This window comes from Candoia aspera, chromosome 1 (assembly GCF_035149785.1).
Source record: "Candoia aspera isolate rCanAsp1 chromosome 1, rCanAsp1.hap2, whole genome shotgun sequence".
In the NCBI taxonomy this organism is placed as follows: domain Eukaryota; kingdom Metazoa; phylum Chordata; class Lepidosauria; order Squamata; family Boidae; genus Candoia; species Candoia aspera.
In genome coordinates, this window is record NC_086153.1 from 264203045 (window position 1) to 264222005 (window position 18961).

Sequence of the window (18961 nt, forward strand, 5' to 3'; positions counted from 1 at the left end):
CCTGAAGAGTGAGGTTGAATGGGCCTTAAGAAGCATTGCTAATAACAAGGCAGCAGGAGACGACGGCATCCCAGCTGAACTGTTCAAAATCTTGCAAGATGATGCTGTCAAGGTAATGCATGCTATATGCCAGCAAATTTGGAAAACACAATGGCCATCAGATTGGAAAAAATCAACTTATATCCCCATACCAAAAAAGGGAAACACTAAAGAATGTTCAAACTATCGAACAGTGGCACTCATTTCACATGCCAGTAAGGTAATGCTCAAGATCCTGCAAGGCAGACTTCAACAACTCATGGAGCGAGAATTGCCAGATGTACAAGCTGGGTTTAGAAAAGGCAGAGGAACTAGGGACCAAATTGCCAATATCCGCTGGATAATGGAAAAAGCCAGGGAGTTTCAGAAAAACATCTATTTCTGTTTTATTGACTATTCTAAAGCCTTTGACTGTGTGGACCATAACAAGTTGTGGCAAGTTCTTAGTGGTATGGGGATACCAAGTCATCTTGTCTGCCTCCTGAAGAATCTGTATAACGACCAAGTAGCAACAGTAAGAACAGACCACGGAACAACGGACTGGTTTAAGATTGGGAAAGGAGTACGGCAGGGCTATATACTCTCACCCTACCTATTCAACTTGTATGCAGAACACATCATGCGACATGCTGGGCTTGAGGAATCCAAGGCTGGAGTTAAAATCTCTGGAAGAAACATTAACAATCTCAGATATGCAGATGATACCACTTTGATGGCTGAAAGCGAAGAGGAACTGAGGAGCCTTATGATGAAGGTGAAAGAAGAAAGTGCAAAAGCTGGCTTGCAGCTAAACCTCAGAAAAACCAAGATGATGGCAACCAGCTTGACTGATAACTGGCAAATAGATGGAGAAAATGTAGAAGCAGTGAAAGACTTTGTATTTCTAGGTGCGAAGATTACTGCAGATGCTGACTGCAGTCAGGAAATCAGAAGATGCTTAATCCTTGGGAGAAGAGCAATGACAAATCTTGATAAAATAGTCAAGAGCAGAGACATCACACTGACAACAAAGGTCCGCATCGTTAAAGCAATGGTGCTCCCCATAGTAACATATGTCTGCGAGAGCTGGACCATAAGGAAGGCTGAGAGAAGGAAGATCGATGCTTTGGAACTGTGATGTTGGAGGAAAATTCTGAGAGTGCCTTGGACTGCAAGAAGATCAAACCAGTCCATCCTCCAGGAAATCAAGCCAGACTGCTCACTTGAGGGAATGATATTAAAGGCAAAACTGAAAAACTTTGGCCACATAATGAGAAGACAGGACACCCTGGAGAATATGCTGATGCTAGGGAGAGTGGAAGGCAAAAGGGAGAGGGGCCGACCAAGGGCAAGGTGGATGGGTGATATTCTAGAGGTGACGGACTTGTCCCTGGAGGAGCTGGGGGTGTTGACGACCGACAGGAAGCTCTGGCGTTGGCTGGTCCATGAAGTCATGAAGAATCGGAAGTGACTGAACTAGTAAACAACAACAACAAACATATTTGAAATTTAGAGAGCAAGTTATGAATAGTGTAACTAAATGATTGCTTTGGATTGGCCTCAATTCCATGCTATGAAATGGGTGACCACAAAACACTTATCTAAGGCAAAGTTGCCTGCCATCTCTATTACCCCTTCATGGTGGTTTCTACCACTCCATCTTCTCCTTGACTTTTTCTTTTTCTGCCTGGTGGCTGCAAAGTGCTGGGTTGCAGACATCAGTCATATTTATTTGCTAAACCATCCTATGAGGATAAAATAGGGCCAAGATGCATTTGTAAAGTAGATGCATGTAGCTTTTTGCAACCTGCCAGTTCTATTTATTTATCTTCAGTTAAATAAGGTCGCTGTGTTTTGAAATCTGCAAACTCTATTGATTTAATAAAAGAATCTTTTAAAAAATGAAGTCCAGTGGGCAAGGTGCCCATGGGAATTATTTTCCTTTATGGGAATGAACTTGGTTCAGCAGCAACCAAGATGAAAATAAACTTTAGGGAGTGTCGGCACTAAAAGAGAAGTTTTTTCACCATTCTGGTTCAGAAGGTAGATTTGTACATGGATACAGGAGATCTCTTTGAACTTCACCTTGCATTAATTTGGAAACTACTTATTACTGTTTTGATTAAACCAAGGTTTAGTTCATTTGTTAAGTGCTGAAGTCTAAGGAAAAGTGAATTAAAGAGATGAATATGGCTATAGTGTATTACCAAATGCTTTAATACTCACCAGAGTTGAAAGTTGCATACTATTCATTAAGATAATGTCTGCACAAGCTTTCAAACTCTCAGAGTTGCAACTAAATAAGCTTTTCATTTAAGGGGAAATAGTGCGGCTTTCATGTAAAAAAATGACTTGGAAGAATTTTTTAGTCTTGAGAAGGGATAATAAAATGAACTTTAGTTTACAGATATTACGTGTGCTGCTACTGCTTGTAGATATTAGAGGAGGCTGCTTAAACCTTGTCCACACTTTGTGTTAGAAACAGGTTCCGTAATGGGGATTGTATCCAATTACTTCCTTTAGACCAGTGGTTTTCAAACATTTTGGTCTCAGGATCCGTTTACATTCTTGAAAATGATTGAGGACCCCAAAGAGCTTTGTTTCGTATGGGCTATATCTATTGATATTTACTGTATTAGAAATTAAAACTGAGAAATTTTAAAATATTTATTTATTTGACTTCCTGGACTTCCTGAAAGGGTTTCGGGGACCCACAGGGTCTCCAGACCACAGTTTTAAAACCACTGCTTTAGACTACCCTGCCACATTGGAACTTCCTTCTTTCTCTGCGTGCCCCAAATCTGTTTTGGAGAGTTGGCAGACTTCCTGAAACTGTTGTGGAAGATGCTGAAGGAAGACATCTTATGTGGTACTGCATATAGCTTAAATATGTGTATTACACTGCATACAAACCTTTTGAGAAACATACTTTTAACAGAAAGAGGCTGCTGATTAAACACACTGTTTCTGCTTTGACAATGAAACATGTATCCTTTTTTGCCAAGTCAAAGCTGATTTAATAAATATTTATGCCCTGATTAATTTCATGTGTGTGTGTGTATGATGTATATATGTAAGATGCAGACAGGAACAGCATACACTGAACAGCACAACCAAGTAGCTAGCATTGTGTACGGGAACATCTGCACAGCGTATGGGCTAGTCCAAATGGGATATTCCACAGAAGGTCGTAGAGAATGACAGGGCTAAGATCCTGTGGATTTCCAGATCCAGATGGACAGGCAGGTACTGACCAATCAGCCAAACATTGTAGTAGACAAGGACCAGAAGACAGCGGTGGTGATAGATGTAGCAGAGCCAAATGACAGCAACATCAGGAAGGAGGAGTATGAGAAGCTGGAGAAGTACCAGGGCCTGAAAGAAGAACTAGAGAGGATGTGGAAAGTGAAGGCCAAAGTGGTCCCAGTGATGATAGGAGGGCTGTGACTCCTAAGCTGGGACAGTGGCTACAACAGATCCCAGGAGCAACATTAGAGCTCTCTGTCCAGAAGAGTGCAGTGCTAGGAACAGCTCAGATACTGTGCAGAACCCTCAAACTCCCCGGCCTCTGGTAGAGGACCCAAGATTGAGGAAGACACATACCACCCATAGGGATGCGAAGGGAATATTTTGTGTGTGTATGTGTGTGTGTGTATGAAGGCTCCCTACTATGGGCAGTTATGTTACATCCCTGAAGGCTGGCACTTTAGTGATATTTTCAGGACAAATTGGAGTGGGGAGGGGCTGTTTATTTCTCCTCACCTGTTCACGTATACAAAACAAGATGAACATATTGCCTGAAAAGGGCTGATGATCAAATTTTATTTGGGAATAGTGAAGCTTTTGTAGGAATTGTAGGAAAGATTTTTAGGGTAGTTTGTATTTATCTTGGTTCATCAAATGCTATATATCTGGCAGGATGTTCTTGCTTGCTTTACAATACCCTTCACTGCTTTCTGACCAAGAATTAGTAGTATTTCAACACTAAACTTATTATTATTTGTTTAGACACCTGATATTTTTGGAGCATTGGCTTTAGCTAATCCATAAATAAATAAACTGTTCTCATCAAGTATGAATAAAGGTTGTTAGCATTATTTTTTCCTTGGAGTATTTAGTTTGAAATCTTTTTTCTTTTTTTGGATTAAGAAGCTTCCATAGCTGCTACTTCAGATAGAAGGTTGCATGTTAAAATTATTTCAATAGACACATATCCCTCTTTGTTTTTAAAAGTATTCTCCCTAATCTTAATTCCATATTTCTTAATTTATCTTTCTTTCTGCATTTTTTCTTGAGAGCTTGACAGCTACTGTATTGTAGGAGCATCTATAAGCATAATATAAACTTCGATGTTCAATTTTCCCAAATCATTTTATTATCAGAGATAATTCAGAGATATACAGTTTGGGAATAATAGAAAATAAGAGCTTCCAAAGCATAGAAAAAAGGGGAACTTCACAATATTGATTTAATTCAGGCCAGACCGGTTGATCTAAATGTTTATTTTCTACCTTTTCTACCTTCCTTTCATATATGTTTTTGTCTCCCAGCAATATTGGTTCAGATGAGAAAATAATTTCTGCGTATGTGGACTTGACCTCTTCTTTTTACTTCATCTTTCCTGGTTTACAGAAAGCCAACTCTTGCCTTGGAATAATTTCACAAATGAATGTAATATTCCTGGAAATTTCATGTGCAGTAATGGACGCTGTATCCCAGGAGCCTGGCAATGTGACGGGCTGCCAGACTGCTTTGATGAGAGTGACGAGAAGGAATGCCGTGAGTACACTCTACTTAGCTTGTTACCTTGCATATTTTGAATAGTGAGGCTTAAACCTACTGTATATATTTAAATGCATCTCAATGATGATAGAGAGACAGACAAGTTATCCTACAGGAAGTGCACTGAGAAGGCCTTACTACAGGGTCCTGGAAGATGAAACTCGTTGTTAGGTAACAGGACCCTCAACAAGGACTCTCTCAAATTTTATGGGCTGGGCAGATTCATTTTGGAGCAGGCCTTGGAGATAACCAGGCCCTAAACCATACAGGACTTCAAAGGTGATATGCAGCACTTTGAATTACACCAGAAGCTGACTGGCATCCAGTGTTACATAGGCAAATATAAATGCAGCCATCCCTATACCCAGGCTATTATATGGTAAACCAGTTTAAGCTTCACATGGTTTTCAAAGGCAGTGAATTGTGGTAGTACAGTCATGAGACAGGCATGAGTGATTGTATGTAACAGCTCCAGGAAGGTCTCAATTGGTGCATAAGATGTATTCATACAAAAGTTGCCTTGGCATGGTCTCACCTGCTACTCAAGCTGCAAGTCCAGGAGAATCCCCAGGCTGTGAACTAGCTCCACATAGGGGAGATAGACCCTGTCCAAAGCTATAGATGAACCATCTTTGGAATCAGAAATAGCTTAAGTTCAGCCGAAGTCTATTCCTTCCCATCCAGACCTTAACAGCCTCCTGTTTATATAACTGAAACGAATGTTCCCTTCCTTATTAGAAGCATAATTTTCCCCATCTTTTTCTAGAAAATGGCCCTGAAAGTAGGTTAACATTACCAACACAATCACCACCACCTGCCTGGAGCAGCTTACTCAAAAGCACTGTGATTTTTGTGACTGAGTAGACATTTGAACCAGGCTATTTTCTCAATTCAAATTAGAAAAGATAAAATACATCAATTTTTAGTTTGTTAATTTCCATGGATTGAACCTGTCCCACATTCTACAAACTGGGGAGTTCAGCCATCACTTATTTATATCTACTGTACTGACTGAGCTATTATAGATAAGTAGTAAGTTCTATTAATGCACAAAATTGCATTAGTTTCCTGTCTCTGTATTTTTTTCCCCTAGATTTTTATACTTGCTTTAATTATTTAACAGGGTGGGCAGATCATCCAGCAGAGCAATTTGCTGGCTATCCTGGATGAAGTGTCATCCATGGATGTACTTGACAGCTGCTTTGTACTTTCTCAGTGTGGATCCAGTTAGATGCTTTGCTTGCAGGTGAAATACTTTGTGAAAAGCTTTACAAAGGCTTATTTAATATGAAGAATAAATACCACTTACCAGGCAGAATTAAGTTGATGACACATAGTTCTGGGTAGCTCTCATAATTTTGGGTAGCTCGCAGACTTACTAGCTTAATCATTGTGATTTAGAAACTGTATGCATTATAGGGAGCAAGACATAAAAAGTCACTTTTTCTGTTTAGATGATACATCCAAGCACCCTTCCTTCTGTGAAGGCAAGGAAATCATGAATCCATTTAGTTGATGGTTCAGGTCTCAACTGATTTAGTTCGTGTCTTTAATATAATTACTAGGTCGCTCTTAATCAGAAATGAATTCTCTTTATTAAATAAGAAAAACATATATATTGCTCCTGGCCTTCCAGAGAAGCCTGAAGACCTGGCTCTGCCGCCTCCTTGGGGCAGAGAGGGAAGTAGTTCCACATGGGGATGGCTGGTACCTTAGAGCACTCCTTCCTTGTATGGACTGTGTAGGATTCTTCTGCCATTTGGATTTTACTCTGATTTTTATTTTTACTCTGATTTTTATATCTAAAAAGTGGAAGGCAAAAGGAAGAGGGGCCGACCAAGGGCAAGGTGGATGGATGATATTCTAGAGGTGACGGACTCATCCCTGGGGGAGCTTGGGGGTGTTGACCGACAGGAAGCTCTGGTGTGGGCTGGTCCATGAAGTCACGAAGAGTCAGAAGCGACTAAACGAATAAACAACAACATTGTATGTTTGTTGTTTTAACTGATTATTTATTGTAAACCACCCAGAGTCCCCTGATGGGAGGAGATGGGTGGAGGCAAATAAAATAAATAAATTAATACTGATACTTAAAAAAAACCTTCAACCTCAGTTTGAATGTTTTGAACAATATGCTTCACAGGCTGTAAAGTTATCTGTAGGTGACATGTTCTTGTGAAATTGCACCTCAGTATTCTGTTGTTCTAGATCTTGTTAACATAATTATGTCCCCAACTTATGGAACTGAATTTAAAAATTTATTGGTATCCCATTATTGAATAGTTTCACACAGCTACTTCTATATTTATTTGTGTGGTATTTGGTATAGCTGTGCAGCGCTGCTGGTTCAATTCTAGAAAAGAACTTCAGAGGGCATAGACGTGCTCCTTAAAGTGCCTGTATCTTTCTGGTGATTGTGGGGCAGCTGCAGAGGCCAGGCATGAAATCCTTACAAAATACGCCTTTTAAAGCATTGCAGACATACTGTTTATACCCCTGCATGCTTTGAAACATCTTTTCTAAATTTGGGAAGCCTACTGTTTGATTCCATTGATTTCAAAAAGGAAGCCATAGTTCCAATGAACTTCATACATTTTTGCAAAGATTTTCTCTATGGCTTCTGTCCTGGTTTTTATATTCCATTTCAGGAATATAAAATTGCATTATATTGTAATATAATGGTTGTTGCCTAGATCTGTGTGGCCCTGAATTCCTGAAAAATAAAATAAAACTCCCCAAAACGTTAACAGTAAAAACCAGATGGGATTTCCTTTTCATATCACAAATGTATCTTAAATTAGCTGTGCTGGGATTATCATTATGAGGCCTGAGATGATGAAGTCTAGCCAAAATTTATTGAAAATTGACATTCTTTCTGCTACAGTATTCAAAACCTAAATCTTATCCTGAAGTCATGTGGAATAACACATTTTATATACATTTAAAAAACACACACAAGAGACTTCTTACCTCTGTTTTCATATAACTTTTTTTTATTTCCTCCATGGCACGCTATCACCACCATGCAAATAGAGAATTAATGAAGTGTTCCAAACAGAGTTTATGTTTTGTTTATGAATGAATCAGCAGTGGCTTGGCAGTGACCACAGACTACATTCAGGATATTGTTTTGTCACTGAGAATAAACTGGATCCAGTGAAATTCTGATGGTAGAGAAAACACCATAACTGCCAATAAAATTTTAAATAGCTATAAAACCTTATTTTATATTTTTAAACCTGAAGCTGATTTCTTCAGTTGCATCAGTTTCAATCTTGAGATTGTCGTCTGATGTTCACGGAGAATTATATGTTCTTTCTTTTCTTTCCTAGATGGATTAGATTATTAAAATATTTTAGCTGGGTCATTTTTATTTCACCCATGCAGAGATAATCATCCTGTTCTTTCAGATTTCCTTATCTTTGCATAGTAGCATAGCATAATTCATGAATAAATTTGAAACTAGAGTTAAGGAGGAAGAACTCTTGAGCAGGTGATTCATTTCCTTTGCTGTCCTGCATTGACAGGGGAGGTAAACGAAACAAAGGAAGAAAAACATAGAAGACTGCTTTTATAGTTTCTGGTTTGAATAACTTCGGAGGGTTTCAGACTTTAATTTCTTTTTATATGAAATCTGTTTCCATATAGAAGGGTGACTCAATTTGCCTTTGAAAATGGTGTAAATGATAATATAACAATTTATAACAAATGAAGGAAAAATAAATAAAAGATACCAAATGCCCATAAAACTTGTAAAATATGAATATTCTGGTTGTGGGCTCCAACTGGAAAAGAGCATTTCATGTCTGTGTACCACAGATAAGAAAGCCCAGCTTTGTGTATGGTTTCTCTCTCTCTCTCTGTCTCTTTTTAACAGCAGGGCCAGTCCATAATGACTACTTCAGAGGTATCACCTGACCATCACAGTGATGTTCATTATCCCCTAATCCCAACTGACACCAGTTTAAACACTGCACTGTTGAAAATAGATTCAATGTATTCAATATAATCACTTCCATTCAATCAGTTTTACGATCCTACTTCTAGTTCGGAATCTGAAGTTCTGCACCTAATTCTGGAGGAAAAAATAGAGTAGAGATTTCCTAATCCAGGAGATGAACATTTAGGAAAAAATATGGATCCTGGGGGAAAAAAAAGTTCTTCATCTCTAATTTAACTAGTCAGGGTATGTCTAGAACACGTATAGTAACTCAAAACTTTTAGGCACCCAGTTTTCTATTGACAGATAAAGTGGACTTGGTCATAAGAAGAGGATCATTTGAAGATTTCTGAGGAATTAAATTGAAACTTTAGAGCACTCAGCATATGGTCTGAGGTCCACCAGAAGGTCCCCTGTGGCCTCCTCACATTCATGGGTTAGAGTTCGTTTGCTGCCTCAGCCCCATTTCTCTATGAGCACTGACAAACACCTGGAGATGGTCTGCTCAATGCTTTAGCCCTGCCTCCCTGCATGTGCCAATAGTTACTGGCCAGAACCTGCTTATCACCTCATTTTTCACCACTGCTAATTTGCAAGAATGATACCTTAGCTGAACCAGTTCATTGAACCCTACAAAAGTTACACAAGCAACATAATGCAATCTATTACAAACACTTGTATGCTACCTGATTAATCAAACTCTAGGTGGCCTATATTATTAAAACAATAATACACAATAACACAGTATTCCTACCACAACTGCCATGTATGCTGCCATCCATAGTTAAAAACCTTCCACCCCAATATTTTCCAGAAAAAGCAGTAGAGTGGAGACTAATCTGATTTGGTGAGGGGACTGCCACAGAAAATATTACACCCCATCTCTCTTGGAAGGGGAAGGGACCTGCAGTCTCCCCTCCCAGAGAGATAGATAGATGGACGGACGGACAGACAGACAGACAGACTGACTGACTGACTGACTGACTGACTGACTGACTGACTTAAAAGGATAAAAAATTTTGTGAAATTAATAAAATGGATTAAGAAAAATAACGGATGTGATAACGTGAAAGATGTTTAAAAATAGAATAAATGATTTTTATATTAAGTAAACAGCAATAGGAAGAGGGTAAGTAACATTGACTAACCATCTTTACAGTTTCCCAACTAACCAGATGATCCAGGCCTAAACAAGTTTAAACCCATTGGCTTCCGATGGCAATTGCAATAGAGGAAGATTTATCAGCTTTCTTAGAAATGTCAGTGGTGGTATCTCCTAATAAAAAGTGTATCGGGTAGGCAGATTTAATCTGGAAAAGGTGGTCCAAAGGTAGCAGGGACCCAAGTTATGTAGGACTTGAACTTCAGCTCCTGTAAAATAAGGGTTATTCTGCTAAACTGGGCCTAGTGTATAGAGATATTTTTCTATGGAATCCTTGATGTTCTATGAACTTGGTGTTTGCTTGCAGATGTTTTGTCACCCAACTAGGTAACATCAGTTGCACTGATGATGTTCCTTATTGGGGTAATGAAGTGTCTGCAAGCCAACAACCAAGCTCAGAAACCACCAAGGACTCTACAGTTCAATCCTGGGCTACATATATTCTCTTCTATTGGATATTTTTCTACAGTATGCATCTGTTTTACAAAACAGTCTTGGCAAGCAGCAATACTTAATAGCATTAAATATCAAAAATTCAGTGTACAAGCTCCTTTTTGTTTCTTACTTTCTTAAGAAAATTTAATTTTAAAAGTAATTTATATGACTGAATAAATATTTAAATCTGCACCTGCTATGAGTCACTTTTATGACTGAGGTGGCACACAAGTCAATTAAATAAATAAATGTACAAATTTAGTACTCTGTTATTGTGCTAGATATTTTAGTTGAATTTATGTATGTATGTATGTATGTATATAACAGATTTATAAGACTGCCCAACTCACACACAGTGACTCTGGGTGGCTTTAAACAATACAGAACACAGAATTCTGTAGTTTTATTTTAAATTCACTCATGGGAAGTAAATCATGTAATTAGGACTTAGTTCTGAATAAACTTAATTTTTTGTTTGTACTCTGACCTCTCTCTTGAAATACATTATTAAAAACACTGATAAATCTTGAAGTCTTATTCAAGGTTTTCACAGAATCCTGGAAAAAAGGATTCCTAATGAAATTAAGTTTACTAGCTAGTTATTCCTTTCTAATGTATGGTATACATTGATTTTTGAGGAATATTCAGATTTTACACATAAAATAATATGTCCTTCACGTATTTGCAATAAATATGCACAATCATGTTATTTTACCCTGGAAATGTCAGTTTGTAAGAGTCTCCATTGTCCAGTATGCTGTTCCCACGCCAAGGAGATGCTTGTCAGAAACCAATAGGCATGACATTCCTTTCCAAATACAAAGGTGATATAGCAAACCATGTCTCTGTGTGGCTACTAGTATTGTTTAGCACCCATCTTCTGTGATTGGGTGTATAGTTCCCTGCTTTCTCCATCTTCCAATGTAAGCTGGCTTAATATCTCCAGGTCCCCGCTGAAATAGAGACTTCCCTATCTTTTCCGTTTAAAGTTTGAGGTGGCTGCAAGTAGCAGTGAAGTCACGAAAACGTGTAAATCCTAATTACTGGTTTATATATTATGAAAACTGTTTTTAGGAAGATGAAAATGCCTGGCTTGGAACACTTTGTTTGTCTTTTACAACAGAGTGGAAATTACTTTTAACATGTACAAATTCTCAAAGAAATGAAAATGGAATGATGGAACTGTTTTTGCTTTGAAGTCCATTCTGGCTGTGCCAATTAGGCATTTGTCCATTCATGCTGAATTTATTAGTTGGCAGTAAAGGGGGGCAGGAAGTGATCCAATCTTCAGAACTGTCAGAAACTCAATGAGTCTATGTGCACCATACAAACAAAAATCAGAGTATGAAAGGAGGGAAACGTCAAGCCTCTGGGGAAAGAGATTTAAAATGTTTCATTTCTTCAGAAATACTGATACGTTATTCAGTTTTCCATGTTTGCTAATAACAACTATGAAACACTAGGTGGTTTCTTTCTCCAGTGCCCCAGCTGTAAATCACACAAAGTTTAGTAGGTGAGTCTTGTCATCAACTTCACTGGGAGCTGGATTCTGACTGGGCTGCCATATAATTTCCCTTTCCGCTCTTGAGTTTTTATTTAGTCCTCCTGTCCTCAACAACTGTAATCTTCATCTGTCTAAAATAATCTAATATGTGAGCACGGAAAGTGGCTTTTGTCGGCTAATGAGCAACAGCTACTTAGAGAATTGGTAGGTTGCTGCTTTTGTCAGTTAACGAGCAGCAGATGGTGATTTTCAAAGTATGGCACATCATCCTTGCTTACTGCCTGACATGACAACAGCCAAATTTAAAGTTGTAACAAATATCCAGACACATCTGATTATACCCCCCCCCCCACACACACACTTTGGGGAGGGTGGGGGAAGAACCTTTTCTGCTAGTTCCATGTGCTTTCAGAAATGTGTCTGTAAATCAACAGTGACACCCAGTGTCCAGTTTCACTCATCTTTGTGTTTATGACTATTGCATTTACACATTAGGACAGCCAGCCAAAACTGGTTAATTGTCTTGTGCTTCATTCTCCATGGCAAGGTATAAGAATGGCAGAATTTCTTTATTACAAAGCTTGGGACCTGAAAATCAAGCAGGCCTTATATCCAGTAAGATCCTTTACATATTCAAATGAAAATTAATAGTTGATGCATGACGGAATGGATTGGCTGCTTTTAAGTAGGGATACATGTGTTCCGTTGAGATTTTGGGAACTTTCATCTGTGCCATGTATATTGTTACTGCTGCTGCCACCTGTCATCAGTCACCTGTAGGTTTGTTATTCTGAAGGTAAAGAAGAAAGCTTTGCAAACCAGATGCAATCTACCATATATACTTGAGGATAAGCCCATCTGTGGATAAGCCGACCCCAGAATTTTTAACCGAAACAACATGAAAAATGTGCCACTCATAGATAAGCACATTATCCATGAGTGGTCCATATACTATATATTTATAATTATCTTGAATTTTAACTCTGTTTTTATTGTAAACTGCCCAGAGTCCCTCCTTTGGGGGGGAGATGGGCAGTGATAAAATTTGATAAATAAATAAGCAGACCCACATTTTTCATGGTATTTTGGTTAAAAATTTGAGGATCTGCTTATCTACAGATGGGCTTATCTGCGAGTATATACTGGAATTATTATTTATTTTGGAGTGTGGTGGTGTGCCTCCAAGTCAGTTTCAACTCTTGATGTCTGCCTGGACAAATCTCTGCAGTTTTCTTGAGAAGATTTTAGAAGTACTTTGCCATTGCCTTCTTCCTAGGGCTGAGAGTGAGTGACTGGCCCAAGTCACCCATCTGGCTTTATGCCTAAAGTGGGGCTAAAACTCATGGTCACCGGTTTCTAGCCCAGTGCCTTAACCACTACACCAAACTGACTCTTTATAAAGGAAATGTGGGTACTTACTATATATACTTGCAGATAAGCCCTTCCATGGGTAAGCCAAAACCAATTTTGGGGGTGAATTTTGTCACCTAAAATTCTCAGCTTATCCATGTGTGTATATGGTATTTACATTAGAGCATACACTGAAGAAAATAGAAAAGTGATTCTTTTTCAGTTGATGACAGTTACTGTGAGTTTATAAATCCCCCCCCCCCAAATGATCATTGGAGCAAACAGATATCACTTAGGAACATATGATGCTACCTTTTACTTAAATACTATGTAAATCCAATAATCCATGTAGCCATATCCCGATTCAGCAATAAAGTCTAAGAATATACACACTGTTCTTGCTAGAGTAAACTTAACCATCAATCTCCTCACCTTCACAACAGGAAATCTAATTGTGTTAAAGGCAAAAACAATAATAGAAAAGCACTAGTGCTGTATAAGTTTTTGAGTAGTCACACTGTGTGTTTGTGTGTGTATAATCAAATATTTGACTGTTGTATCAATGTAATGATTTTCACACAATAAATTTGTTCTCTTTATGCTGAGATATGAGAAATAAAAAGTATGTATTAATTGCACAACAGCACATATGTGAGGCTGTTTCTGGCCATGTTCCAGTGTATGTACTTTGTCTACATTGAAAGCTGAGGGATGAAAAGGAAATTAAACTTGTAAGCATTACTTTAATTCATGCATTAAGTCTCAATGTAAACAGCTGTGGAAACATATTTATGACTGTGGTATGTCCTGTTTTCTTGGGGCAGTTTGTCAACTCCTGTTATTAGATTCTTGTTTGTCACACCCCAAGTAGTAAAAAAAATCCTTGCTCTCTTTCCTCTCTCCACTCCAGTTTGGAAAAAGGGAGTGCAAAAATAGCGTCCAGTTATTTAGCTGAATTGATTAGAAAAATAAAGGAAGGATGCAGATTCAAATAGTTATAAAAAATAAAGTGGAGTTCTTAATTTGCTGTCTATCTTTCCCATTCAGTTACCTAATAAATTTAAATAATGTAATAAACCCTTCTTGATGATCTAAAGGGTCATTGGAATGAAACTGGTTAACTGTGATTCATGAAGAGATCAGGGTAGGAAGTGAAAACGGAAATTATAATAATTTAGCACAATGCTACGTAATTCTCAGAGGAGAATAGTCTACTGGAGGATGGAAGCAAAAGAGACTGGGGGAGCAAATCCAGAGGGCCAGAAGCCAAAACACAATATTTGGACTGAATATGGGACCTTACTATTTACAAAGTGTATGCTCTACCACAAAGCCAGAGCCTTTGCAGTTCTCCAAAGGACACCGTTGGAGCTCATCTTCATTCATTTCTGTAAGTTCACCAGAACTGTATATTTCTGTTGTTCTACATTTAGAACTCAAAAACTGCTTTATTCTTGAATCTTGTACACATTTTCCAAATCTTTAGTATGGGGAGGAAAAAATTGCCTTAAAGTAAAGTGCATGTTGTCTTTAGTCATCCTGCTGTGATAATAAAGTAATCTGGCTTTGCAGCTCTTTGTTGAAAGCACAGTATTCCTTTTGCTAACAACTTTCAAGGTTTCCTCTGGATTTGTGGCATAATGCTTTCACTTTTTTGATTTAAAGAACCACCTAACAGGCAACAGCATTCACATCTTCCACTGGTATTGTATCCATCCAGAACAGGTTTTGCTTACTTAGAAATTTGGTGGAGTAGAATATATTAAAAATTGTGCTAATTAAATACACAACGTTGTCAGGGTAAGATTAATAGTTGTAAATGTGCAAAAAAAAAAACACCCTTTTACTCTTATAAACTAAGTGAAAACTTGGTTATAGTATTAAAATTCTGCTTCCAAGTATAACATTTACGGATGTAAAATTTGCCATACCTGCGACTAAAATAATTGTTTAGTTTGATTTAATGTAGTTGTTAGATGCTTTTCTAAGCCTTTGTCTTCCCCAGATGTATTATATTGTAAAACAGTAATAATTAGTCCCAAAGTATATATAAACACCTTAAATTTAAACAAGAACAATATCCATTTGGAGTACCATCATATTGATGGACTGTTGTATTTAACCTCATGTTTAAGTATCCACTTAACATGCCTTCTTGAAAATGTTAATATTCCACCTTGTGTCAAAACCAGTCCTTCCAGAGTTTCACCTTGGAAAGTGAGGAAACATGGAGAAGCCATTATAAATTATGTTGCCTCAACTTCATATTTTAAATGGAGTCACAGCACCAACAGGTTCCTCCTGTTTAGTTGAAGTCAGACAAGTGTCTCCCTCCCTCCCTCCTCCTCTCTCTTTATGAGTAAAGATACTAAATACAGCTTTGTTGTCCTGCAGTAAATTTCATCATGACCTCCATGTCCTGTTTATTTTGTATGGGCTAGGTATTTTTTATTTTAAGATGTTTCTGCAGAGGCTAAGATGTGATAGCAAGGAGGTTGGAATGAATTGATTGCACCTATATAGAAATTGCTCTTTATCTAGCCCAAGGGTTTTGTCATGAGAGCCGCATGAAGATTTGTTCATTATCCTGAGGGCTGCAGCACTGAATTTTTATATTGATACAAAAGTCTCTAACAAGTTGAAAAATATTTATCAAATTTGTAAAACCACCTAATTCCATACCAACTCTGGGAGGCATACAATATTAAAAACAGATTAGAACAACAAGAAACAGGAGAAAAAACGCATGCAGGAGAAACAACACACACACACACCAATATCGTAGTGTCCTTAAACATTTTTTTTTCTTAGCCCCACAGTTCAAGGAGGAGAGTGACAAACGAGGACGGTGAAGGGTCTTGAAACCAAGTCCTCCTAGGAATGGCCCTGCCAAGCATTGGGCTCGGGACCTACAGAGTATTGTTGCAAGCAGAGAAAATGACTTGGAAAGCCAGGGGTGATCAATGGGCTGTGAATTTGGAACCCCTGATCTTGCCTGCAGTTCTTAAAGATCCAGGCTTGAAAGCTAGGTAATACAGGTAGTCCTTGACTTACAACCATTCATTCAGGGACTGTTCAGAGTTATGCTGGTTCTTGGAGTTCTGGCCATCCGAGCACCCCCAAGGTCATGTGATCATGATTTGGGTACTTGGCAGCTAGCTCGCATTTACGACCGGTTGCAACACCCCATGATTACAGGATCACCATTTGTGACCTTCTCTGCCCGTTTCCCCAGAAGGTCAATGGGGGAAGCTGGTAGGGAAGGTCACAAGTTGTTGGGTAAGTCTCCCCCACCTGCACACTGTTCCCCAGCCCCTCTGTGCTCACACCGTGCTGGCCACTCGTGCATCCCCGCACACCATACCTGAGCCTCACTGCTTATCCCGCGCATCTCTGAGCACCCTTCCTGAACCTTGCACCTTCCCCGCACCTCCCCTCGTGCCCTCCCCCACCTCGCATCAGCCACTTGCCTGCCTGCCAGCCCGCTTGTGAGCTGCCTGGGTCTTGCAACTTCCTGACGGCTTCCCCACTGACTTTGGTTGTGGGAAGCTGGCAAGAAGTTGCAGGGAGGTCCTCGCCTACTGACCACTGAGATTCAGTTAACAAAGACAATTGGAACTACAGGGATTGCTGTTGCTAAGTTATATGGTTGTACTTTACGACTGCATCGCTTGACGGAAATTCCAGTCCCAATAGCTGTTGTAACTTGAGGACTATTGGATTTAGGATTTACAATAAGAGTGAGATTTCAGATTTCTTACAGTAAACTTTTAATGTTCTACTAAATACTGTCCTAACAACCAGGAAACACACTGAGACAATGAACTGGTCTCTAATATTTATTGCTAGTACTTAACAGGAATCCTAACAAACTGAAGAAGCGTGGGAAAAACCCAGACATATAACCCCCAAGGGTTAAGGCGGTCCCGATCTGTGTCTCTTTGAATGGCTGAACAATTCATCAGTGCTACGCATGCGCTTGACAGTCTGGATGGGAGCCCCCTGCTCGCCATCCTTACTCATGACAAATACTATACCCTGGTTACTTCAGTATTGCTGAAAAAATACATTGAATAGCAGTTCCTATCCCATTGCAGTATATCGTGTCCAAAAAGACACTAAAATTTCTTAATATGTATACTTGTGCATTCTTCGTAAAACTAGTGATAGAGCAGTTTTATCCTCTGCTTCCTCTCGGGCAAGAGGCAAAAGAGGTTCTTATACAAATAAATTAAATTTGGCCTAAAAGACAAAGTGATTGGCAAAACACTTTGCAATGATGGTAGCTCATGGTATTTTGCCTTTTACTCATGTTGGGGTTCAAAGTTACTGGATTTCATAGTAATAAAGGCATGAAATAGCTCTGTTTTCAGTAGAAGAGAATATATGTAGCTCATGTTGAACTGTGGAGTCCTTGGTGCTCTCTGAGCTTGGTTGTTTGCTTGCAGATGTTTCATTACTCGACTAGGTAACATCATCAGTGCTAGTGAGTGAGAGTATGGGGTTTGCTCCCTGTTTATATACAGTAGTGTTGTAGTAGTACTGTCGGTGTTGGTAGGGGTGTGGTTTTCTCCTTGGTAGTCCCCCATTTAGGGTATTGTTTTCTGCTTCATCATTTGTCTCCTTGATTGTTTGTCTCCTTAGTAATTCTTTGATTAGGGTATTGTTTTCTGCTTGATTGTTTGCATGGTGTTAATCCCTGTTTATCTGGGTGTAGGCTGCTGGAGAAGATGTGTTCTGGTCTTTATGTGTCCTCCTTAGCTTTTTTTATTGTCTCTTTTTAATGGTGTGTAAATGTGGTTTATCTCTATGTGTCTATTGATGGTTGATTTGTCTGAGTGCCAAGCTTCCAGGAATTCTCTAGCATTCTTGGATTTTACCTCTGCCTAAGATGCCACCAGTTTCCCAGTTGAAACTATGGTTGAGTCTGTCCATGTGTTGTGAGATTAAGGACTTTTCATTGTGTCTTCTGACTGCTGGTTGGTGTTCGTGGATGTGCTCTGCTAGTCTCCTGCCTGTCTGTCTTACATAGTGGCTGTTACAGTCCTTGCGCTGTATGTTGTAGATGACTCCTGTTTTTTCTTCTTGGGCTACTGGGTCTTTTGGGTTACTTAGGATCTTTTGGAGGGATTTGGTTGGTTTGTGTGCTACGGTGATGCTGTGTAGTTGTAACAGTCTGTTGGTTGTTTCTGAGATGTTTCTGATGTATGGCAGTGTTACCCTTTTCATGGCTTGTGTTGGTTGTGCTGTAGTGGGTTGAGTGGTCAGGCACTTTTTTCTAAAGTTGGGGGGGGTATCCATTTTGCTGGAAGATGTTGTATAGGTGGTCTGTTTCGTTTTTCTGGTGTTCTGGGTTGCTGCAGTGTGTTTGTGCTCGTCTGAATAATGTTCCTGCACAGCTCCTCTTGTGGGAGGTTGGGTTGTTTCTTTGGTAATGGAGCACTTGGTTAGTGCGAGTTGTCTTTCAATAGACTTGTGTTTCTAATTTGTTGTCATTTTCTTTGCTGCTGAGGATATCCAGGAAGGGTAGTGTGTTGTTGTTTTCTTCTTCCCTTGTGAATTTTATTGCTTTGAAGATGTTGTTGATTGTTTCATGTGTTTTCTCTAATTGTTCCTTTTTTTATTATGATGAAGGTGTTGTCTACATTCTGGATATCTCTGATTTTCTGGAAAACCTGGCACTGAGTACACTTATTTGAAAAGATTTTGTTAGGAAAAATAAAAAAGCATTTCTCTTCCTAAAAATAGTGGCTTTTATTTTAAGAATATT

General features: G+C 38.9%; 1 protein-coding gene across 1 annotated transcript in view; it reads left to right on the top strand.

Annotated features, from left to right (window-relative positions):
* LDLRAD3 (low density lipoprotein receptor class A domain containing 3) overlaps positions 1 to 18961 on the top strand; it is a 196349-nt gene that overhangs the window by 52533 nt on the left and 124855 nt on the right. Inside the window, exon 2 of the mRNA XM_063289620.1 lies at positions 4651 to 4797. Coding sequence (XP_063145690.1) covers positions 4651 to 4797 — 147 coding nt within the window. The remainder of the gene's footprint in view (positions 1 to 4650; positions 4798 to 18961) is intronic.